Source organism: Bombyx mori, chromosome 2 (genome assembly GCF_030269925.1).
Source record: "Bombyx mori chromosome 2, ASM3026992v2".
NCBI lineage: Eukaryota > Metazoa > Arthropoda > Insecta > Lepidoptera > Bombycidae > Bombyx > Bombyx mori.
Genome location: NC_085108.1, coordinates 7,147,189 through 7,172,436, shown reverse-complemented (window position 1 = coordinate 7,172,436; position 25,248 = coordinate 7,147,189). Strand labels below are relative to the sequence as shown.

At 36.3% G+C, this 25,248-nt stretch overlaps 2 protein-coding genes across 15 annotated transcripts in view; both read right to left on the bottom strand.

Moving 5' to 3' along the window:
* LOC101737466 (mucin-17) overlaps positions 1 to 6,367 on the bottom strand; it is a 90,805-nt gene extending 84,438 nt beyond the window's left edge. Inside the window, exon 1 of the mRNA XM_038015497.2 lies at positions 6,207 to 6,367. The gene's annotated coding sequence lies outside the window, so the exon portion shown is untranslated. The remainder of the gene's footprint in view (positions 1 to 6,206) is intronic.
* A 12,072-nt stretch (positions 6,368 to 18,439) lies between these two features.
* LOC101737039 (adenosylhomocysteinase-like 1) overlaps positions 18,440 to 25,248 on the bottom strand; it is a 43,431-nt gene continuing 36,622 nt past the window's right edge. For all 14 annotated transcript variants that reach the window (XM_021352676.3, XM_062673635.1, XM_062673652.1 and 11 more), the window contains one exon: positions 18,440 to 20,505. In XM_021352676.3, the coding sequence (XP_021208351.1) occupies positions 20,347 to 20,505 (159 nt within the window). In that variant the 3' untranslated portion in view covers positions 18,440 to 20,346. The remainder of the gene's footprint in view (positions 20,506 to 25,248) is intronic.

Below are 25,248 nucleotides of genomic sequence, written 5' to 3'. Positions count from 1 at the left end.
CAAATGGACAAACAACTATATTATTTCTTGTGAGTATAGACAGAGGAATCACGTGCGTTCAATAGTGCGTAATGCATCACGATTATACGCTAAACTAATTATTATTACTTTAATGACTGATCTATTCAATCATTAAATCATCATCGCCTTAACGTGTTATAAAAATGTTATATTTAGTATTCGAGATGCAATAATTTAATTTCGTTCTGTAATTTTTTATTTTTTTTTTGGGTTTACCGGCCGACTGTTTCAAGGTCCGTCCGTTGTTAAGTGTTTATCGGTAAGCACAGAATCGTGTATGACGTTACGAAGAAGGCCGAATATAAGCGTGAATTACACCATTAACTTCACCCTTCGAACCGAAAGGCGTGACTATTAAGGCATTGCGTTTCGGTTTGAAGGGGGGGTAGCCGTTGTAACTATACTGAGACCTTAGAACTTATATCTCAAGGTGTGTGGCGCATTTACGTTGTAGATGTCTATGGGTTCCAGTAACCACTCAACACCAGGTGGGCTGTGAGCTCGTCCACACATCTAGGCAATAAAAATAAAAAAAACATGTGGATCATCAGACATGTTATCAACTGCTAAATAAGACTAGATGATGGTTTTTTGTTTGATAACGCCATCTTGTAGTGTCTTTAAAACGGTTAGTTGCCCTCAATTAAGAAAAATAGTATTATTATTCGCCAATAGATGGCGTGAAGAGTTGATTATTGAAAACACGAATAAAACAACATTTTCTGAAAATAAATCGTAGCTAGATCGATTTATCGCCCCCGAAGTCCCCTGTATACTAAATTTTATGAAAATCGTTGGAGCCGTTTCCGAGATTCAGATTATATACATATACAGTCAAACCTGGGTAAGTGAGAGCTGGATAAGTGAGAAAACTCTATAAGTAAGAGTAATAGCCAGGACCCATCATTTTAAGCTCCCAAAACCTCTATTAGCGAGAAACAGAAACCTCTGTAAGAGAGAGTCGTTTTCCCTCATGGACCTCCGTAAGTGAGACTGCTACTTATCTATACCTCTATAAGCGACAGTCGAGCTTTATTTATTTATGTTATTTAGGAGGAACAAATGACAAAACAAATTACAAATTTAACATCTGCTATTTTATGACTCATTCTTAACTTTCGTGGAACTTCCTACCATTGTTTTTGTATTGTTTTCTTGTCAATATTGAACCTATTCTATTTCGTGGAACTAACACAGGAATACATTCGTACTTGCTGCGACTTGTTATTGCTGTGTACTATAAGAGAGAAACGCTACTCATGTACATGCATTAGCGAGAAACTTGGGTTAGTGAGAAACCTCTTTAAGCGAGATGAGATTGTGCTCCCTTGAACTCTCGCTTATCCAGTTTTGACTGTATATTAATATATACAAGAATTGCTCGTTTAAAGGTATAAGATAGTCCCGCTTTCGTTGTATCTCTTGTTACAGCTGTCACAAAGCTAAAACCATTAAAATGTTGAGTGATTTTTAAACAATACCATCTATTTGTTGATATCACGTCCATCTATATCAAGAAATGATATAGATGGTACAAAAGCTTATTCTTTCGACCAATAAATAAACATTAACAGACCTTTGTCTTTGGCTATTAAAGAAACAATAAAATTAATGAAAAACGCTGTAATTTTTAATGCAATTTTGCGTGAAATTTCGCAAAAAAAATAATATTCTCTTTGATTTCCACGAATCTTGTACATAATTAAAAGCACTTTTACAGATCTCCGTAACAGTGGAAGCTGTTAAATATTCGCAACGTCATATAGCATCTATATCTTAATACGTGAAGCAAAAACTTTGTATCCCTTTTTACGAAAATTGCGCGGACGGAGGAGTATGAAATTTCTCACACTTATAGAGAATATAGAGAAGGAGTCCACAATGCTAATTTTTTTTTTAAATAATGCATACTTTAAATCAATAAAGAAAACATTACACACACTACCATGTATTTAAGATAACACATACATAAAAATATACTCTTTGTTTACTGTCAATTGGAAAACTTTTGTTATTGTTTAAAATTGGTCGAATTGAAAATAGATTAATATTGTTTGTCTTTAATATTATTAATCTATAGTACAGTTTTGGCGAATACTGTGATTATCTATATATTAATACGTGAAGAAAAAACTTTGTATCCCTTTTTACGAAAATTGCGCAGACGGAGGAGTATGAAATTTTCCACTCTTATAGAGAATATAGAGAAGAAGTGGACATTGCTAATATTTTTTTTAAATAATGCATACATTAAATCAATAAAGAAAACGTTACACACACTACATACCATGTATTTGACGCACACACGCATGCATACTATTTATTGTCAAACTTTTGTTCTTGACGTCTGTTGTCAAATTGAGAATAGATTAAATATTGTTTGTCTTTATTAATATTTTTCTATAGTGTAGTCTTGGCGAAGTTTGTGATTATAGAAGTATAAAATACAATCATAATAGTGTACAAACTTACAATTCCAATTAATTATAGTCGAATCTCGACTACTGCGGGACCTCTAGTTTAACATTAATTTAAAAAAAGGCGAGAACAAATCTTAAAATTGATTTAGACATGTGGAAACGCTTCAATTGTGATTACGTAAAAGATGATATGTGTAAGAAGGGAGAGATGGTATACGATAGAAGAGTATGGAAGGAGAAGACATATCGCTCCTACCTCAGTTTTTATTTTTATTATATAAGTTCTAAGGTCTCAAGTATAGTTACAACGGCTGCTCCACCCTTCAAGCCGAAACGAATTACTGCTTCACGGCAGAAAAAGGTGACTGGGAGAAGGGCAGGAATAATGATAATACGCTTCAAATCTGTAAGCGTGTTCTCTAACTTGTCAATTCTGATGTGACTAAACTTTGAATGAACAAAATGAGGGTACATCGATCAGTTTTATCTACTTACTAGCTTTACCCGTCCGCTTCGCTGGGCATTTAAAATTAACATTATTATTTTTCACCCCCACAAATATTCTCATCATTAACGCCCCCGCAACTGGTGTAGGGAGTCCAACACTCATATAAATATTAGCCTATCCATTAAGTACATGTATTTTCTACATGGATACCAAGTTTCAAGTCAATCGGATGCATGGTTCAGTAGTTATAATGGAATATCCGTAAAAACCATTGTAGATTTTTATATAAGTATAGATTAATAATTTAAGATGTCGCTGGCGTGTCAGTGAACTGAGGCGGCGGTAGATTTAGTGAAGCGCTGCTTTTGCTAGGGCTAATGTTAGCTAATTCTCACAGGCTGAGCCCGTGAGCTCAACTAACCGTCCGCGCGTGGCTGGAATAGTTTCTTAGGCTCCCAACGAATAGATAGACACTAAAAGAATTCGTCTTGACCACGGAACCTTGGCTTTACTCAGTCCTACGCAACGTATGTTCCATGGGGAGTGCTCTGAGGAATTATTTAAGATGATACTACCATCTCGTTTTTACTATTTCACCGCCCGCAACCGGAGTAGAGTTCATCCATACTCCTGGAGCCACTGCGTTCATCCACAGTGCGTTTCCAGAGATCTTTTTTGCCACGTCCCATCCGGCTATGGAATGAGCTCCCCTCCACGGTGTTTCCCGAGCGCTATGACATGTCCTTCTTCAAACGAGGCTTGTGGAGAATACTTAACGGTAAGCAGCGGCTTGGCTCTGCCCCTGGCATTGCTGAAGTACATGGGCGACGGTAACCATAAAAAAACTCATCTGTTTTCAATTTATAATCCAGTGACTAATAATCGAAATGTCCGGAGAGATACGATCGAAAAATACCGAGAAAATAGATTTTTTAATTGCGATAATTATTTACGTGTGAACGCGATGATTGCACGCGTATTATTATAACACTAGCCGTACTCGCCCGCTTCGCTGGGCATTTAAAATTAACATTATTATTCATTGTCATTATTATCATTATTGCGTTTAGGGTGCTGGTGGTGCTGCCCCGCTTTTGTAGCGCATCAGGGATGTTTGCAGACGCGCACATAGATTGTTTTTACGCTACCATGCGTAAGAGGTGTGCATCTCTGGTAAGCAGAGTGAGGGCCAGCTCCAACAGTATCCTGAGCATGATCGCAAGCAGGCTGGACTGTGTATACATGGGTCGCTGTGGTGCCATCTCCCATGGGATGTTACGACAGTAATTCATTGTGATGTAAATATAACTACTAACAAAGGTCTAAGTCTTATTAACAATTTATATGAGTCATGGTTACTTGCAATAAAAACATTATTATTATTATTATTAGGGAGTCCAACACTCATATCAATATTAGCCTATCCATTAAGTACATGTATTTTCTACATGGATACCAAGTTTCAAGTCAATCGGATGCACGGTTCAGTAGTTATAACGGAACATCCGTAAAAACCACTGTAGATTTATAATATATTACTAGTACTAGTATAGATTACATCCATACCTTTATAATACGTATAATAATGCCATAAGTAACATATAAAACTAAATAATAGTGGCAATAAATGTATCGGCTATGGCTATTGGTAAAACAAGCAGAACTTTTGTTAGATACTATTAAAATTAATAACACAACTACTTTTTTGTAGCCTAAGGGCTCATTGAGAAGATCCGACGAGAAACTCTGTAGGCAAAACACAATTTTTACAAATAATTTCATCAAATTAAGATAAAATTAAGCTAAATAAGAAGGGTTCAAAGACTCATGTCTTGACAGATTAGACCAGTCTAATATTGGAGCCATATTGGTCCAGGTTTGTAGGAGACAGCGCCCAGGAGAAAGAGAGAAAGAGAGCTTCTTATTTATTTCTTACGTTGGTGGACGAGCTCACGGATCACCTGGTGATAAGAGGTAGTCAGATGCCATAGAAATCTACAACGTATATACTGCCACCCACCCCTCAGATATGAGTTTTAATACTCAGTTCTGTAGTACAATGACTGCCCCACCCTTCAAAATGGAAGGCGTTACTGTTTCACAGGAGAAATAGGCAGGGTGGTGGTACCTACCCGTGCGGGCTCACAAAACATCCTACCACAGGTAAAGTATTCAATCCATCGTTTTCATATCGATCATTTGAATTTATCACAATATATTAATGCGTATCTAATTGTATCGAGCGAATTGTAATTATCAACTGCTAAATAAGATAGTCCCGCTGTCGTTGTAGCTCTTGTTATGGCTGTCACGAAGCTAAGATTCCTAGAATGTTGAGTTATTTTTAAACAATACCATCTATTTGTTGATATTATTATTATTATTATTATTTTTATTGCCCTTGTAGGCAGACGAGCATACGGTCCACCTGATGGTGAGTGGTTACCGTCGCTCATGGACTTCAGCAATGCCAGGGGCAGAGCCAAGCCGCTGCCTACCGCTTAATACTCTCCATAAGCCTCGTTTGAAGAAGGACATGTCATATTACGTTCATCTATATCAAGAAATGATACAAAAGCTTATTCTTTCGACAAATATTACTATACTTGAGACCTTAGAACTTGTATCTCAAGGTGGGTGGCGCATTTACGTTGTGGATGTCTATGGGCTCCAGTAACCACTTAACACCAGGTGGGCTGTGAGCTCGTCCACCCATCTAAGCAATAAAAAAAATATAAAAAAAAAAATCAACAGACCTTTATCGTTGACTATTAAAGAAACAATAAAATGTATGAAAGGTTGTATTGTTTTAATGCAATTTTGCGTGAAATTTCGTAAAAAAAAATCTTCACTTCGATTTCCACGAATGTTGTACATAATTAAAAGCACTTTTACAGATCTACGTAACAGCGGAAACTGTTAAATATTCGCAATGTCTTAAATAATTTAAAGTTAATTTAAAAAAAAAAGGCGAGAATAAATCGTAAAATTGATTTTAATGTCGACATCTGATCAAGTACGAATTTCGATTTAATTTTTTTAAATATTTATTTATTGCCCGTGTAGGCAGTCGAGCATACGGCCCACCTGATAGTGAGTGGTTACCGTCGCCCATCAACAATACCAGGGCAGAGCCGAGCCGCTGCAAAGCCGCCCTCCATACAGATCGTCAGATTTTAACAACTGCTAGGTCATTTGTTAATACCAACTAGATACGCCCGTTATACACTTATCGCTTATCAGTTAAAACGTTATCTTAACCGATAGCTATCTCAGCAGAAAGAAAGAAAGGAAAAAACGTACAAAACAAAACTCACCAGAGTAGTTTTTTACGCACGAAAACCGATGATAGATCAGTTTTATAACAACACAATTACCAGAACGTTTTCTTGTCATTATTCATGACATTATAATATTGGCGATGCGAAATGTATTTTATTTTTGTGTATAAACCGATATTGATTCGATGTACAACGATAAACTGATAGTAACATTACTTGTGATTCGTAATTAAATGTATGATTTAAAATCGATACGCGAGAATACAGCGTGATGTTTTTCCGTGACCGATAAAAAATATGTAAAAAAAATGAAGGTTTTTTTTTAAAACCCAATGACGTTTGCCGTTGATAGCTAAGTACGGCTAGTGTTTGAAGGCTTTGAAGCATTATGATCGCGCGGCAGAAATATATATATTTTGCTTAAGTGGATGAACGAGGACACAGCCCACCTGGTGTTAAATGGTTACCGGAGCCCGTAGACATTTACAACGTAAATGCGCCACCCACCTTGAGATATGAGTTCTAAGGTCTCAGTATAGTTACAACGGCTGCCCCGCCCCTCAAACCGAAACGCATTACTGATACGGCATAAATGACAGGGCGGTGGTACCTACCAGTGTGGATTCAGGTCCTACCACCAGGTTTTATAAAAGACAATGAGGTTTGCCGATAAGTGCTATCTACGGTTAATATTTGAAGCATCATGGTTCTTGGTAGTATGAATGAACTATTGAGTTTCTCGCCGGATCTTCTCAGTGGGTCGCGATTCCGATGCCGCGGTAGATTCTTTTTTTTATGATTGAAGGATTCCTGATGGCCCGGAGGCCTTTCCAGTTTCACCAGGACAGGTGGGCGAGCAAAGGCTCAGCCAAGAGGGGTGGGATTTGCTAACAGCTGCCCGAGTGCCTCCGAAGGAGACCTAACAACTCAAGAGCAAATGCTTCGCGAATTAATCTAAGGTAGATTCTGCGAAGCACTGCTCTTGTTACAGTTAGCAAACTCTCTCAGTTTGAGCCCGTGAGCTCACCTACCGGGCGTAGCTGGAATATATTCTTAGGCTGCTAGAGATTAGATAAAAAAAAAAACTAAACATTCCAACCTTTGTAAATTTTAGATTGAATTAAAGATATGAATAATGAAATCAAACCAATAGGCGACGAGAACGGAATAACATCATCCTGTATATATAAGGGAATTTCGATAAGAAATTAGACAAAACACGGAAGGTTGAGCAATTGAGTTATTATATAGCGGTAGGAATAAATCCGTATTTTCGACAATCAAAAGTCCGTCGAATTTTAAAAAGTTTGAAATCGCGATGGTCGAGATAGAACCCCCAGGTCTAAAGGATTAATGTCTGTGCTCATCCCGCCTAAAAAATGTTCACGAATGAATTCCACGATGAAGGAATAACACCGTTTTGAAGTCGTCGTGGCCTAAAGAATAAGACGTCCGGTGCATTCGTTGTTGCGATGCATCGGTGTTCGAATCCCGCAGGCGGGTACCAATTTTTCTAATGAATTACGTACTTAACAAATGTTCACGATTGAATTCCACGGTGAAGGAATAACATCGTGTAAAAAAAATCAAACCCGCAAAATTCTAATTTGCGTAATCACTGGTGGTAAGACCTCTTGTGAGTCCGCACGGGTAGTTACCACCATCTGCCTATTTCTGCCGTGAAGCAGTAATGCGTTTCGGTTTGAAGGGTGGGGTAGCCGTTGTAACTATACTGAGACCTTAGAACATATATCTCAAGGTGGGTGGCGCATTTACGTTGTAGATGTCTATGGGCTCCAGTAACCACTTAACACCAGGTGGGCTGTGAGCTCGTCCACCCATCTAAGCAATAAAAGAAAAAAAACCGTATCATAAGGAAAAAACCTACATCTGAATTTGCGTAACTACTGATAGTAGGACATTGAGGTCCGCACTATTAGATGCCAACAACCTGCTTATTCCTGTGCTTAGTGAGAGTTTTTTAACGTTCTCGATAGCGTTAAAGCTCACTCAACATAGTATGCAGTTGGAACAGCGCCCCTAGCGGCAAACGCAGGCAAACTTTCCAGCTTCATACAAATTTGAGTTAACTTTTACGCTATCGAGAACGTTAAAAAACTCGCAGTAAGCACAATGTTTGTAAGATTGGATAATCAAGTCTCAAGATGGGTGACGGCATTCACGACGTGATGTCCATGGACTCCGACAAGAGTTCGTCCTCAAGGATGCCGTGAATTTGTCCACAAATTTGACTCAAACAGATTACTATCTCATTTATCTCATCATGAACTTTCGTTATTTCGCCTTGCCAACGTTAGAAGTTTTTAATTAAATTCAAAGAGGTGTATAAAAATCAACAAAAGACTGAAACACATATTACAAACATTCTGGATTTAGTTTTATCGAAGCTAAAAACTAATAGGTAATAATAGATTTGCAAAAATTTATAATAACGTTTATTGACGTTTTCAAATAACATATAAACAAAAAAGTCGGCAGGCGGTTGGTATTAACGGTTAAAATAATTAATAAACAATAATTTCTTTGAATCATTTCTCATTAGCTTACCTTCGTTATAAAGAAAAAAACAAAATGTGTGCAATTCACACGTGGTAGAAGTGAAACTTTCCAAAATTAAAATACAATTATCCTAAACGTCTTAAGTATATGTAAAATTTTGTCATTAGTAAATAATTGTAAGGTAGCGCCCTCTGTGAATTGATATTTTAATTTTACGTATAATCCTAAATTAAAATTCACTACAAGAGCTTTCATACACACGTTAGTATTAAAAAATCTCACAGATGGCGCTGTATTAAATAGTATGTATATTTCTGTCTCATTCTTTGCTGGCTTCATCCTACACATTTTTGTATTTGTGTCTCTTACATCCTGTCGTTTTTTCCGTTGCATCCGGTTTGAAATCACAACGATTCTAAAGAAGTTTTCACTTCAATAATACCATTATTATTATGCTTTTCTAAGCAGCACAGCATGTGGCATTGTGATTGTGGGTTAATTAAAAAAATAATTAAATCGAAATATAAAAATCACTACACATGTTAATTTAAAAACTAAAGCATTTACTATCTTAACTCAAAGTTTATAACAACAAAATCCAATGACAACAATAAAATCTTTTATTTTGAAAATCAAAATGACAAAATATTTTTGACTAGTAGCGCCATCTATTTATACTTGTGTCAAATTTATACATTTGTTAAAAGGTTCTTACGTTGTACAGGTACGGATTGTATCGGATAGATGGCACAGTGGATCGCATTATGTATCATTCATTTACATGTAAATTTTAAGTGACAAAATTCAATATATTAACCTAATAAATAAGAAATTTTAATTTATTTGATAATATTAATAGCAAAAAAGTTAAGAAAATCATTCTTTCGTTGTTTTCACAAATCGTTTTCCTTGTCAAATTATTTGCTCATAGCGCCATCTATTATTCAGTAGCAGTAAAGTTTGGAAAATTCTAATCTACAAATGGCGGGAAATTTACCAGTATTAATATAAACTGTTACATTATTTTAATTCATATTTTTCCTAGCTATTATGTAGCTATTTCGAAAGCTGTTTATTGGCAATTAGGTACTAGTTATTGACTAATAAATGGTTTGAACTCACCGATGACATCGACAGACGGTGACTGCGTCCAACCGTGCGACCGATCGTGTGCAATATCCGAACTAAGCTGTTCTTTGAATGAACACTAATTAAGACTTCTAGTACTTTTAAAATTAATCCATTGAATTGCATTGACATTTGTAAATCATACCGTTTAATTCACAAATATGGAATTTGTTTCGGATTTCAATTTTTTTATTTAATGTGTGAACGAGTTCACGGCCCACCCTCACGTCATTTCTGATCCTCCCGATCCACTAACGATGGTTTTAGGTACCCCAAGCACCGGTCATCGTTCTCGTCGAACCCGTCTCGCCGAGTAAATTAAACTACAGACACAGCCCACTGAGTTTCTTGCCGGATCTTCTCAGTGGGTCCCCTTTTCGGATCCGGTGATAGATTTCGCAAAGCATGGCTCTTGCTAGGCTTCGTGTTAGCAACGTCGTCAGGTTTGAGCCCCGTGAGCTCACCTACTAGTTAAGGTTACGCTGAAATAGCCTCTCAAGGTTATATACCTAGGTAGCAAAAAATGTTACAGCGGCTGCCCTACCCTTCAAACCGAAACGCATTACTGTTTCACCGCAGAAATAGGCAGGGCGGTGGTACCTACCCGTGCGGACTCACAAAAGGTCCTACCACCAGTAATAACGCAAATTATAATTTTGCTAGTTTGATTTTTATTACACGATGTTATTCCTTCGCCGTGGAAGTCAATCGTGAACGTTTGTTAAGTACGTATTTCATTAGAAAAATTGGTACCCGCCTGCGGGATTCGAACACCGGTGCATCGCTCAACACGAATGCACCGGACGTCTTATCCTTTAGGCCACGACGACTTCGAAATATAATGAAATGTCAATTTATTTAGTCTGGCTATAAATACTGTTACAATAAAAAATAAAAAAAAATCTATTGCAAATAACATTTATTACTTTTACAGTGTGTTAGTTTAATACATAAATATAAAACTATTTATAGTATAAAAAGCTTATTCGAAGTGGTCTCCATTGGCTGCAATACAGTCCTTTAAACGTTAATGCCAGTTATCAATAGAAGCACGCACTCTTTCCATGGGAAAATTTTTCACTGCCAATCGTACGGATTGTTTTAGGGACTCCAAATTATCATGGCGTTTAGAGCAAGCCGTACTCTCTAAAACTGACCATAAATCATAATCCAGCGGATTAAGAACGGGACTAGACGACGGCCAGTCTTCAGCTCTGATGAAGTCCGAAACGTTCGTTTCCAACCAAGACTGCGTAGACCGAGCTTTATGACCTGGCGCCGAGTCTTGCTGGAAGGACCATTCTTGATTATTGAACATGGTGTTGTTAAGGGGCTTCACTACCTTCTCAAGAATGGTATCTTGATACACTTCTGCCGATGTTTTGATACCTTTTTCACAAAAGTATGGCTCAGTCACTCCTTCATAGCTAATACCCCACCAAACCATCACTGAAGTCGGATAGTGCCCACGTTGCACTCTGTCGACTAATTGGGAAGCTTCCTTAGAGCTTTGAGCATAAATATGGTCATATTGTTTGTTAAAATGTTGCTCAATTGTAAAAAAATTCTCATCCGTAAACAAAATTTTTCTATGACCTCCCTTTGCGTACCGCTTCAGTAGTTGTTTCGATTTTACCACCCTATTCTCTTTTAAATTATCAGTTAAGAAATGACCAGTACGTATCTTATAGGCTGCAAGTCCTAAGTCATCTTTTAAAATACGCGACATGGTTCTAGGACCTAGAATCTAGGTGCTATCTTCATCTCCCGAGATAAAATCTTTTGTTTTCGGACAGGATTTCTTCGAATTCTTTCCCTTAATCCGTTGACCACCTTTTTCGTACGAACACTACGTGGACACTCAGATCTTTTTCTGTCACAAACAGAGGAGGTCTCATTGCACCTATTAATAGCCCGGTACAAAAACATTTTACTAATACCAAGCGTATGGAGAGTTTTAAAAATTGCATTTGGTTCCATACCTACTTTGTGTAATGCAATCACAGCGATTCGGTTCTCTTTATCACCCCACTCCATTTTAATATCGCAAAATATTTTACAGTGTATTGGCGCCAAAATGAGAAAACTCAACGAGCATTCATATAAAAATGACAGATTCCAAATTCAAATGTAATATTTGTTTATTTTTAATTGTAACAGTATTTATGGCCAGAGTAAGTATAGATGGAAATATAATAATAAAAAATTTGTATATATGAAAAAAATATATATATCATTAACTTTCTCAATAATAAACGACAATTTCTTTGGGAAATATCTAATTATTAACATCGGGTACTGTACTTAAAGATTTAATCCTAAACAAAACTAAATCGAATTAAACTATATATCTATCTAAACAATTTTACTAGTGGTAGGACCTTTTGTGAGTCCGCGCGGGTAGGTACCACCACGCTGCCTATTTCTGCCGTGAAGCAGTAATGCGTTTCGGTTTGACCTTAGAACTCATATCTCAAGATGGGCGGCGCATTTACGTTGTAAATATCTATGAGCTCCACTAACCACCTAACACCAGGTGAGCTGTGAGTTCGCCACCCATTTAAGCAACAAAAAATAAAAATAAAATTGAAATGTTTCAAAATGCGTTCATCGTATGTAAACGTAGAACTCCAAAGACAGAAAGACAAAATTACCCCGGTAGTGGACGACAGAAAATCGGGTAAGGAAAATAAAACAAAATTTTGTTCTTTTTTTTTTTTTAAAACATTTATTTATAAAACATGGCAACAATACGCACCCTCTTAGTCTAAAACTCAGCTCTAAAATCGCCAGCCGCAATTCACATTTTACATACATACTGCGGTGATAAGCAAATGAATCTGTATTCAATATTTTTATTTATATAGCGGTCTACAAATAGGGTTGCCACCCGTACTTTATAATAAAGTATTTTACGTAATTTCAACTAATTATACTCTATACTTTATGTGAACAATAAAATACACATAAATACTATAATTGGCGGGATTTAGTTTCTTTGGGATTTTGAAAAGTTTAGTCATACCTATGTATTTTTTCAAATCGAAATACATCGATTGCTCAATAGATGTCGCCACTCGCCAACGCCACATCACCTATGCACTTGTTTTTTTAGCAAATATTTCAACATAATGTCAACCACTCTCATTAATTGTCACAATTTCTTGTTTAATTATAAGAAAAGATGTGTATTTAAACATGATAATAATAAAATGTACTTTATTTTAATACGATGTACTTTTCTTTTTTACCTATAATAACCAATGCACTTTATCTGCAAAAAAAAACGTGGCAACCCTATCTACAAACAATGAGTGAAATTATTATAATACTAAGGGTCGATTCGACCAAACAAGAGTAAATCTTATTCTTAGAATAACTCGTCAGTTAATCGAGAGTAAATCAATTTTACGTTTTACCATCTACAATTCTAAGAATAGTGGGCCTATTCGGGAATTGTTACTATACCGCCGTTTCGCACGGAATAACGGAGCTATTCCTAGAATAAAGTAATGGCGTCTGTCAGTCCAACATCTGATTTCTGTCATTTCATAAATATTTATTCTGTTTTAATTTCAAGTCAACGCAATGCACTAAATGATTATTAATAGTCTGAATGCAACGTTTAAACGAAAAAAGATAAAACCACACGACAAAACTTGACAATTCCCTCAAACAAACAAGAAATAAAAATAATACGTTTGACAGCTGGATATCTTACACAACAGCTACTTTTTCACACTAAAATACGGCAAAATCGAGTTGACGATTTGTATGCTCTTACACTATGCCGTTGCACAACAACATTTATTTGCCGGATTTTATTTTTGTTCACCATTCACTCTGCTATTCGCGTATTGTTATTCCTAGCGCAAGTATACGTGGAAAAACGACTATGAATTTACTCGAGATTAAAATCATGGAATAGGTTATTCCTCGTATAGTTACTCGAGTTTAAATTTAAGTTTGGTCGAATCCGCCCTTAGACAATCAACCGTAGTCTGAAATCGAAGGGGTATTAATCAGATCGTCTTGAGCACGTGGAGATCACAAATACACACGGTGAAAAAGGAAATCACAGTATATATCGCTGTGACGCCCCTTCAGACCGAAACGCATTACTGTTTCGCGGCAAAAATGGGCGGGGCGATGGTATTTACACGTATTGGCTCGCAACACACCCTACCACTAGCAAAAACTAAGGTATGATTGTGTTCTACACGTCTTTTAGTATGAGTCAAAACTTCATACGGTTACTGTATGTCGCGTCCATATCGACCGGTCATCGTTCTCGTCGAACCCGTCGCTTGCGATGAAGGGCTCAACGAGTAAATTAACCCTCAGACACAGCCCACTGAGTTTCTCGCCGGATCTTCTCAGTGGGTCGCGTTTCCGATCCGGTGGTAGATTCTGCGAAGCACGGCTCTTGCTAGGGTTCGTGTTAGCAACGTCGTCAGGTTTGAGCCCCGTGAGCTCACCTACATGTTAGGGCGAAGCTGAAATAGCCTCTCAAGGCTATCAGTGTAGGTAGGAAAAAAAACAGCATTGGAACTCCAGCCAATATGGTTGTTTCAGTTAGTCTTAGTGCAACGGGCAATAGCTAATTATTAAAAAAAAAAACAGTTTTCCACCACCTATTCGCTGATAGCATAAGAGGCTATTTCAGCTACGCCCTGACGGGTAGGTCACGGGCTCAACCTGAGAGAATTTGCTAACACCAGCCCTAACAAGAGCGGTGCTTCGCTGAATCTACCACCGGATCGGAATCGCGACCCACTGAGACGAGCCGGCGAGAAACTCAGCGGGTTATATCTTTTTTTTTTTAGTATTGAATGATTGCTGGTGGCCCGGAGGCCTTTCCAGTTTCACCAGGGCAGCTGAGCGAGCAACGGCTCAGCCAAGAGGGGTGGGATTTGCTAACAGCCACCCGAGCGCCTCCGAAGGAGACCTAACAGCTCAAGAGCAACGGTCGGAATCGCGACCCGCTGAGAAGATCCGGCGAGAAACTCAGCGAGCTGATTCATGGGTTAGGGGGTTATATCTATGGAAAAAAAACAGAATAAACGGTCACATGGTATAAAAATATCTACTCAGCAGTACTCAGGTCTCATAGACGAAACACTGGACAAACGCATAGCGAGTTTCATCTACACTTAGCAGCGTTATCCGTCGTGAGCATCAGTGAACACGACAACTTAAATTCATTTCGTTATCACCGCAGAACAATTGATTATCTAAAAATTCATCTACACTCTTTTCTTTTTAGGCAACGCTTTCGTGAAATTTCCTAAGCCAGTTAACACATACCTGTTTGCTAATACATACATACATACATACATACATAAATATTATGTATATAACGTCTAAATTAAAAAAGATTATTGAAAGAAGATAAAGACGTATCTCGTTGACAACTGGTTGGAACGGAGTTCCTTTTGCTAGATCTTTTAATGTTGGTATGTAAAGAAAAAGCTCTAAGTTTTAAAAAGATTTTTCTTATACAAGCTCACTCACCTGTCATTCAATGAAGAGAAATAATTTTCAATCTTAAATTAAATTGTTTAAAATATTAATTTAAATAGAGATAATAAGGGCTTTAAATTTTGTTTTCGTATTTATGTTACACAAAACGTAGGTAAGCTGGAAAATTTTATTTCATTAAATATTAAAAAAAAGATCATATTATATTATTTAAAACAAAAACAAAAATACAAGTAAAGCTAGCAATGCAGATAAATTTCTTGAATAATAATGGATAAAAAAAAACATGACTATCTTATTATTTATCATCAAATATATTTTCGAAATTGATTTGCTACCTCGATCGATATTAAAAAGATTCAATTTCCTAGGTGATCGGGAACCGCCTCAAAAATCACCACAAAAAGGTGTAATTTTTTATGTAATTTCTCATCGAATGTCGCTTTTTTGGGGTCTAGACTCTCAACCCGCATACAAAATGCGATAAGGAACTCCGTTCCAAAAAAAAAAAACAAATTAACACATTTTAAAAGAATAATAAAACCAAAAAAAAACAATTAACACATTTTAAAATAAACATTATATAAAAACTTCATCAGAAATAAAAATTTAATTGTGTTTAAAAACAAAAAAATAATAATTATAAAATTAAATGCGACTATCTCGCTTAACACCGTCCACTGTGAGGCGATACTAAGCAGTTACGCATTGAAGGACTCGTCCTTCATCAATACGTAATAGCAGCAAGCGATTCTTACGAAACAATACAGCATTATTGACACTGACAATAGCAGTGCTAAGTATCCAGGCATGAAGCAACGACCCGAGGGTATAACGAGAGATCAAAGGCTATTTGATCTAAGCGATATTTATCTTTGTAATAATTAAAGGTGCGTTTCATTTGATGTTAGCATTAACAATTCGATATTTTTAATTGAACTTCAATTAAGTTTAGTCCATTCGAATAGCTGGAGAAGCATTTTTGACGTGACAACGTCTTATAAGTCGGTGGAGCCGGCTGCACGCACGAAAAAGCATGACTCATTCGGCGTTACCTCGCTCTGAGGCGTTCCATTTAAGGCCTGAAGTGCAAGCGAGAGCGCGCAACGAGCGACAAAGAGGCACAATCGGCCTCCGCGTTCGGCAGCGTTCGACATCTGTCTCTCTCCTACTTGAGTGAGCGATGCATCCGCGTGGACAGCTGCTATACAATAATACATTTACATGTTTTCGTCAGGTATGAAGTTCAGTGAAAAGTGAATGTGGTGTCAATTGTTTATAGCAACGATAATTGCGATAATTGAAAAATGAAACCATTCCTCCATCAGTATTTTCTTATGACGTTGTCACGTTCAACTATCGTCAGTAAACCGATTTTACAGACAACCGATTATTTTTGTTATAATTTTTTTTATCAAATTTTAAACTTTAAATGTCACCTCTCTCGTAAAATTACAAAAATTTTGCTTAAAACAAATATATCCTTTCACCCCTCGATAAGATTAGCGCGCGCGATACCACTGTACCATATCCGCGTCAAGCACAGCCAAAATAAAAGCCTCGAGATAAGAATAGAATTGAAATGCTTTTGTGTTTAAGTCTTGAACGATTACTTCATTAACCCTTTGAGCACGGAGCGTCGATATATCGACTCTGTATAATGCGCATAAAGTGTGGAGCGTCGGAATACCGACGAATGCACAGTTTAATCGTGGGATTAGTTCAGCGCGAACCGTCGATATATCGACTCTCTGCTGATGCGTATAAAGTGCAGAGCGTCGGAATACCAAAACAAAAAACCCTTTAGCAATTTCTGCAAAATAAATCTGTGAAAATAAGCTCTAAAGCTCTAAAAGGGTTAATTACATAGATTGTAGAATACCGTCCCGCCTTCAGACATGAGGTCGCGGTGGGTCTGTGAATCGGAATGCATGCAATTCAATCCAATTCTTATTGCATTAGACGTAACATCTCATCATTGTCTATTTGAAAATCAAAATGGCGCCTTGGAATTTGTCATTAATGTGCCAAAAATTATTAAATATGGAGGGTATAAGTAAGAAGCACTATCTCGGGGCCAATTAAGGTGGCGCCACTGTAGCAAGTGGAAGGATTTAGAAATACCGCCATTTATGACATTTTAAGTTTACTTAATTAAGAAGGTAAAGACACACTTCCTACGTAAATAGTAATGAAAACAAATACATAGTTGATATTTGAAATACTACATATTGTTTTAACTACACAAGTCATGAAAAATATTAAATAGCACATTTAGCTCTGTATAAAACTGCTATATTCATATCGTTTGATATCGTTTCCAATAGTAACTTGCTTTGTAAACCATACGGACACTTTTTTTAAAGGATTTTATGACCTGGTAACTGAGACCTTTAAGTCATGTCTTATTTTAATGTATATCCATATTTTTATGAAAAGTGATATTATGGAGTGAAATGAAATGAAGATGATTAATTTGAGACATTTACGGATGAAATTAAATGAGATGATATGAGATGAAATATAATCTCAGTAAAATGGTGATCATTTACTAAGATTTTTTCAGTGGACTTATTGGTGGATCTTGAGAAGTTATGTCCAGCGGCTTTGTTTCATTTTCCCACATTTGTGCACTTTCACAGATATTAAACAGTTAACAAACCACCATTATTACACATTTAAATCCGAAGAAACACTAAATAGACAAAATAAAACAAATCACACAACTTCACTCCTCCTTCCCACCAAAAAGTCCCATACGGAGACTTATTGTGCTCCTTATTTCTACCCTCCATATTAATAAATCATCTAAGTGACTCTTTTTTTTTAACTTTCTTATTGACGCAAACGGATCTAACTCCGCACAGCTAATGCATGTGTCCTATCAATTCTTTAAACGAAATAACAACAATATCACTAGCACGTCATTAATCTTAAACTTTAGACTGATCCGTTCGTAAAGCCTTAAGCTTATTTTTTTTATTTAGGTTTTTTTTTAATTCACTATTTTTTTTTTCGTAGATTTGAAATTCTTTATAGGAACTTTCTTTGGTGTATCTTTTTGCGATAATGTATTAGAACCATTAACAATTCTAAACTAGAAAGGTGCCCTCGTGATCATAAATTAAAAAATTCAAACATAGGTAACGATGTTTTTATTATTGCTTTGATGGGCGGACAAGCTCACAGCCCACTTGGCGTTAAGTGGTGACTGGAGCCCATAGACAACGCAAATGCCGCCACCTACCTTGAGACATGAGTTCTAAGGTCTCAGTTTTAACAGCACAGTGCAACGGCCCACCCTTCAAACCGAAACGCATTACTGCTTCACGGCAGAAATAGGCAGGGCGGTGGTCCCTACCCGTGCGGACTCACAAGAGAGCCTGTAAAAGCTTCCTCACTTCCCCCCGCGGCAGAAAATATAAAAAACAATAATATATAATACATAGTAGATATAGTACAAATTTCACCATGGGTAATTAATGTTATTAAATTAATCTCATGTTTTTTTGTTTTTGTAATTCAAACATACAACATGTCGGTCGAATATGATATATGAGTCGTCTATTATCAAAGGTGGCAATCTGTGCATTTGGACAAAAAAATGTTATTGATATGTCAATATAGATTGATTTGAATATAATCGTCTCCTTCAAAGAATACGTTTCAAAACCTGCATTAAATAAAGGTTAATACTTAACCTGTTATTTATCTAAGATGTCGTTCAGAAGAGTTTTGTGACTGCCAATGGAATACAAAGTCAATAATTCGTTTTTCTGATTTACTAATAATTGTCCAAAAGTCACATTGTCGGCTTTGATAATAGTCGACTCATATATAAAACGTCCTTATTCTGTGAATTCGAATAAAGAATTTCAAAATAATATATAATAATATTATCATCGTCATCACCGTACAGCAAAAATACATTATCAGTACTACGATATAATGAGTTCGTTGACGATTTCGATGCGTGCTTATTCACAGTAATCAGGCAAACCCGAATGACGACACATAAGTGATTCTCTCTCTCTTTCCCTCACTGCTGAGGATCGCGACCGCGCGTGACGTTTAAGTCGTCGTGGCTTAAAGGATAAGACGTCCGGTGCGTTCGTGTTGAGCGATGCACCGACGTTCGAATCTCGCTGGCGGGTACCAATTTTTCTAATCAATTTACGTACTCAACAAATGTTCACGATTGACTTCCACGGTGAAGGAACACATCGTGTAATAAAAATCAAAACCTGCAAAAATTACAAGTTGCGTAATTACTGATGGTAGGAGGATTTGTGAGTACGCACGGGTAGGTTCCACCGCCCTGCCTACTTCTGCCGCGAAGCAGTGATGCGTTTCGGTTTGAAGGGCGGGGCAGCCGTTGTAACTATACTGAGACCTTAGAACTTATATCTCAAGGTGGGTGGCGCATTTACGTTGTAGATGTCCATGGGCTCGGGTAACCGCTTAGCAGCCAGATGGTCAGATCTGGTTAAGGAAATGGCTGGTGGTAGTCTGTACTATACAGTTCATGCCACCCATACCAAACAATGTGGAGGAAAGTTTTTTTTATGGCTTAGATGGGTGGACTAGCTCACAGTCCACCTGGTGTTAAGTGGTTACTGGATCCCATTGAAATCTACAACGTAAATGCGCCACCCACCTTGAGACATAAGTTCTAAGATCTCAAGTATAGTTACAACGTCTGCCCCGCCCGTCAAACCGAAACGCATTACTGCTACACGGCAGAAATAGGCAGGGCGGTGGTACCTACCCGCGCGGACTCACAAGAGGTCCTACCACCAGTATAGTTTTAAGTGGATATTTAGGGGACTTATAAATGTAGAAACGATAATGAACCCACCTTGAGATACCACGCTGAAGACCCGATCTCTATATACGAATATCCGGCCTTCGTGTCAAATAAAACACACCCTGTATAAAGGCTTCGGAGCAAATCGCCCTGTATACAAGCTTCAGAGCTCAAACGAGCAAATCGCCATCGAAATCGTAAACGCTACCCGCGTATACAAACAAAAAACCACACTAACTATTAGTATCTATAGTAATTAGGTTTGAACGGGCCGACTTTGTTGAGACCGAGGTATTTCGCTTGCTCGTCCGTTAACTCGGTGAGATGAGCGTCGAAGGTCGGCAGGTGGAGGCTGGCGACGTATTCGTCCATTTTCTTCGGTAGTAAATAAACATCGGCCTGTGAATTCAATTAAAAATATAAGGCCCTACGAAGCGAATGAGACGGTTCACCGACCCACATAAGGGTCAGACTAATGGCCGACTTCAGAATTGTCATTTGGATCATTGGATATTTGGATGGATTTGTATGTTGGTAGTTTTACTTAGTTTTCTGGGCTTCGATTTTTAGATCAGAACTAAGTTAAGGAAAATCATAGTTAGAATCTTTAAATAGATTTATTTATATCGAAAGGTGAAAAGCTATTTGCGAGAGTCATTTAAAGTTTAAAATTTGGGAAAATTATCATAACAAAATAACTTGTTCAGCTATTTTTGAAAATAATTGAAGATCGCGATTGAAAACATCGAATTGTTGATGCTGATACCAAATAAAGCGGACCTTTAATTAAAAAGATAAATGTCGCGTATTTAGTGAAATGACGCTTTTTTAAAGAATATAGCGTTTCATCTCTCGGTATTACACATACACACAAAACAATTAGATATTTGAAATTACACACGAACCGAATGCTTTATGTATATATATACAGGGTGTCCTAGAAAGAATGGGTAATCCTGAAACACCACAATTCTCAGGTGGTACCCAAATTACGTATTTAAAAAAAAAAAGGTAATATTTTCTATACTGCAGTGCCTTTCTGGAATATACAACAGCTACAAATAATTGAAATCCATAGGCTTTTTGGTGTTATAATATTCTACATGGACTATAAACTAAGGAATATGCAGGAAATCGTATATGTAGCTAGTGTTATTTTTTATAAAAGTTTGAACTTTAATTTTAATCATGAAATTTTGTGTTTTTTCTTTATTTTTAATTTGGCTACTACCTAAGAACATTTTTTTTTATTTTGAGTCCCCAATATCTCTACTATGAGGTGTTTCAGGATTATCCATTCTTTCTGGGACACCCTGTATACGACACTGACTCAACTTGATCCATTGGAATGAAGTCAGTAACAGAAACAAAAATAACATAAAGAAAACGTTACTACCGCTAGAGTTTAATCACCAAAAATTCGCAGTTATATAATTCGTTCGACTTATAAAGCCAGATCTAAAACTTGCAAAGAGCTTTTATCTTAAGTCCTGTGTGAAATTATGGAAATTTACGTTCGATTTTTTAACTCCCGGTTAAGCAAAAGTTTATTTTTAAAGAGAAATCACGTTAATAATTTGACTGGAAATTACTTTTTCGTAAGCATTTTTTTTTTAATTTCACGTCTTATTGTGTCTATATTAGAAGCGCGATTTATTTTGGTAATTAAATAACAGAGGTATAGACGCTGAGCATTCGTCATTTGCTATATTATTATATACATATTTATCGAGGGTTAAAAGGATATTTGGTATAAGCGACATTCCGCTTAAAACGCAACATTTATCTTTGTAATTAAAGGTGCGTTTTATTTAGTACTAGCTGACCCGGCAGACTTCGTAGTGCCTCAGTCGACAAATAAAAAACCTAAACTTTTGTATAAAATAAACTTAAAACAAACAAAAGGAATTCGTCCGACGGGGAACACGTCAAAAGGAAAAACAAAATTGTTATTTTTATTTAATTGCGAGCATTTTCATATTTATCGACCTTTTAAACCTTCTCTGGACTTTTACGAATAATTCAAGACCAAAATTAGCCAAATCGGTCTAGCCGTTCTCGAGTTTGAGCGAGACTAACGAACAGCAATTCATTTATATATATATAGATTAGTATCAACAGTTTAATGTATTTAATTGAACTTCAATTAAGTTTAATACATTCAAATATGTGAAGTTTTTTTTAATGATATTTTATCCTAATTTTAAACTCCATATGGCTCTCCTGTAAAATTTCAAAAATGTCATTAAACTAAATAACCTCTCAACCCTCGATATACAAACTGGATCCGGGTAACACGTATTTTACGTTACTATATCATAAAATGTTTATAAAGCATTTATCCGGGTGACATAAGGTCGAAATCACGATAACCACTTGCAGTGCTCCCAGTGTGAGTTTCTTAACGTTCTCGATAACGTAAAAGTTAACTCAATTTTGTATGGAGTCAGAAAGTTTGCGTACGTTTGCCGCTAGGGGCGCTGTTGCAACTGCATCCGGTCACCGTTCTCTTCGAACCCGTCGCTTGCGACGAATGGCTCGACGAGTAAATTAACTCTCAGACACAGCCCACTGAGTTTCTCGCCGGATCTTCTCAGTGGGTTGCGTTTCCGATCCGGTGGTAGATTCTGCGAAGCACGACTCTTGCTAGGGTTCGTTTTAGCATCGTTGTCAGGTTTGAGCCCCGTGAGCTCACCTACTATTTACGGTTACGCTGGAATAGCCTCTCTAGGCTACCAGCTTAGGTAGGAAAAAAAAAAGCAACTGCATACGAATTTGAGTTAACTTTTACGCTATCGAGAACTTTAAAAAACTCGCACTTAGCACACACTGATGCATTGCGCAAATGCGTCATAGCAATTTTAACGATTCGTTAAGAAAAAATTCATTGGCTTTCATTGCGTAGTTTATATCTCGCTAGTACGATTCTTTATTAAGATACAGAGTAATGGACAGCAAATCTATATATAAATACGCGAATCAAAAACTTTGTATCATTTTTTACGAAAATTGCGCGGACGGACGAGTATGACATTTCCCACACTTATACAGAATATAGAGAAGGAATGCAGAATGCTAATTTTTTTAAATAATTATTCATAAAAAATATACATTAAATCAATAAAAAAATATTACACACACTAGCTACCATGTATTTGACAGAACACATATGTACATATAAATATACTCTTTGTTTATTGTCAATTGTCAAACTTTTCTTATTGTATATAGTCTGTGGTCAAATTGAGAATAGATTACTATTGAGACTTTTTGGCGGGAACGCAAGGAGTGAAGTTGTGTGATTTGTTTTATTTTGTCTATTTAGTGTTTCTTCGGGTTTAAATGTGTAATAATGGTGGTTTATTAACTGTTTAATATCTGTGAAAGTGCACAAATGTGGGAAAATGAAACAAAGCCGCTGGACGTAACTTCTCGGGATCCTCCAAAAAGTCCACTGAAAAATCTTAGTAAATGACCACCATTTTACTGAGATTAGATTTCATCTCATATCATCTCATTTAATTTCATCCCAGTTGATTAATGTCTCAAATTAATCATTTTCATTTCATTTCACTCCATAATATCATTTTTCATAAAATTAAGAATAAAGATTAAAATAAGACATGACTTAAAGGTCTCAGTTACCAGGTCATAAAATCTCTTAAAAAAAAAATAGATTACTATTGGAAGGACTTTTTGGCGGGAACGCGAGGAGTGAAGTTGTGTGATTTGTTGTATTTTGTCTATTTAGTGTTTCTTCTGGTTTAAATGTGTAATAACGGTGGTTAATTAACTGTTTAATATCTGTGAAAGTGCACAAATGTGGGAAAATTAAACAAAGCCGTTGGACGTAACTTCTCGGGATCCTCCAAAAAGTCAACTGAAAAAATCTTAGTAAATGACCACCATTTTACTGAGATTATATTTCATCCCATATCATCTCATTTCATTTCATTTAATTTCATCTCAGTTGATTAATGTCTCAAATTAATCATATTCATTTCATTTCACTCCATTTTATCATTTTCATAAAAATAAGAATAAAAACTAAAATAAGACATGACTTAAAGTTCTTAGCTACCAGGTCATCAAACCCTTTAAGAAAAAAAGATTACTATTGTTTGTCTTTAATATTATTTATCTATAGTGTAGTTTTGGCGAAATCTGTGATTATAAAGAAGTATAATACTTAATAGTGTAAACTAGTGTAAAGTAATAAGTGTTTGACAATAGAACCATAATAATCTTTAAACTTATAATTTCAATGACATAATTATAGTTAAATTTCGACTAGTGCGGGTCCACTAGTTTAGATTATTTGTTGACTACTATAGACGAAATACAATTCGCGCTTTTAGTATTGAAGTTACTTAATCCAAGCGTCTTGTTTTTTTTTGTTAAGGACCAAAAGCTGTAATTGTAGAATTGTAATTTTTAAGGTTTAATTTTAATACTTTAAGCCTAGAGATTTTAAAAAGACGGAAAGTGTTCTTTGTGCTTGTAACTAAAAGTCAAGTTTAATTTTAATATTTTTATTTTATAATTATTATTTTTATTGCTTAGATGGGTGGACGAGCTCACAGCTACCCTGGTGTTAAGTGGTTACTGGAGCACATAGATATCTACAACGTAAATGCGCCACCCACCTTGAATTGAAGCTTTATAAACTGATAGAATACATGTTTATAAGTACCTCAAAGTATAAAACTCATTTTCTTAAAGTTTTTACTTAAGTCATTTCAATTCTAAAGGTTGGAACGTAGGCTGGTACACAAGTAGCCATCACCACTGGTCCAACCATGTAGTGAACGATGCTAAAGCGAAGTCAAACAAAATTAATTCGTAAACTCATTTATTTAGTGTTATTTTTCTGTGTACGTATGAATGTGATTTAAAAAAATTGGTGGGTAGTTTGAAAAAGATACAATTGATAGAATGGGACAGTGTGGTAAATTAAAATAATAACAAGAAAAGAATAAAAAAATAAAAAACGGTGTTTAGACTAATTTTTTATAACAACTGTCAATAGTATCAAAATTAATTTTTTTCACTGCCTCTATCTTCTTACTATCAAGCTAGTGCGTTCAATAAAGGATTTCGCCAATGAATTTTCTCTTATACCAAATCGATTGACAGCGAACA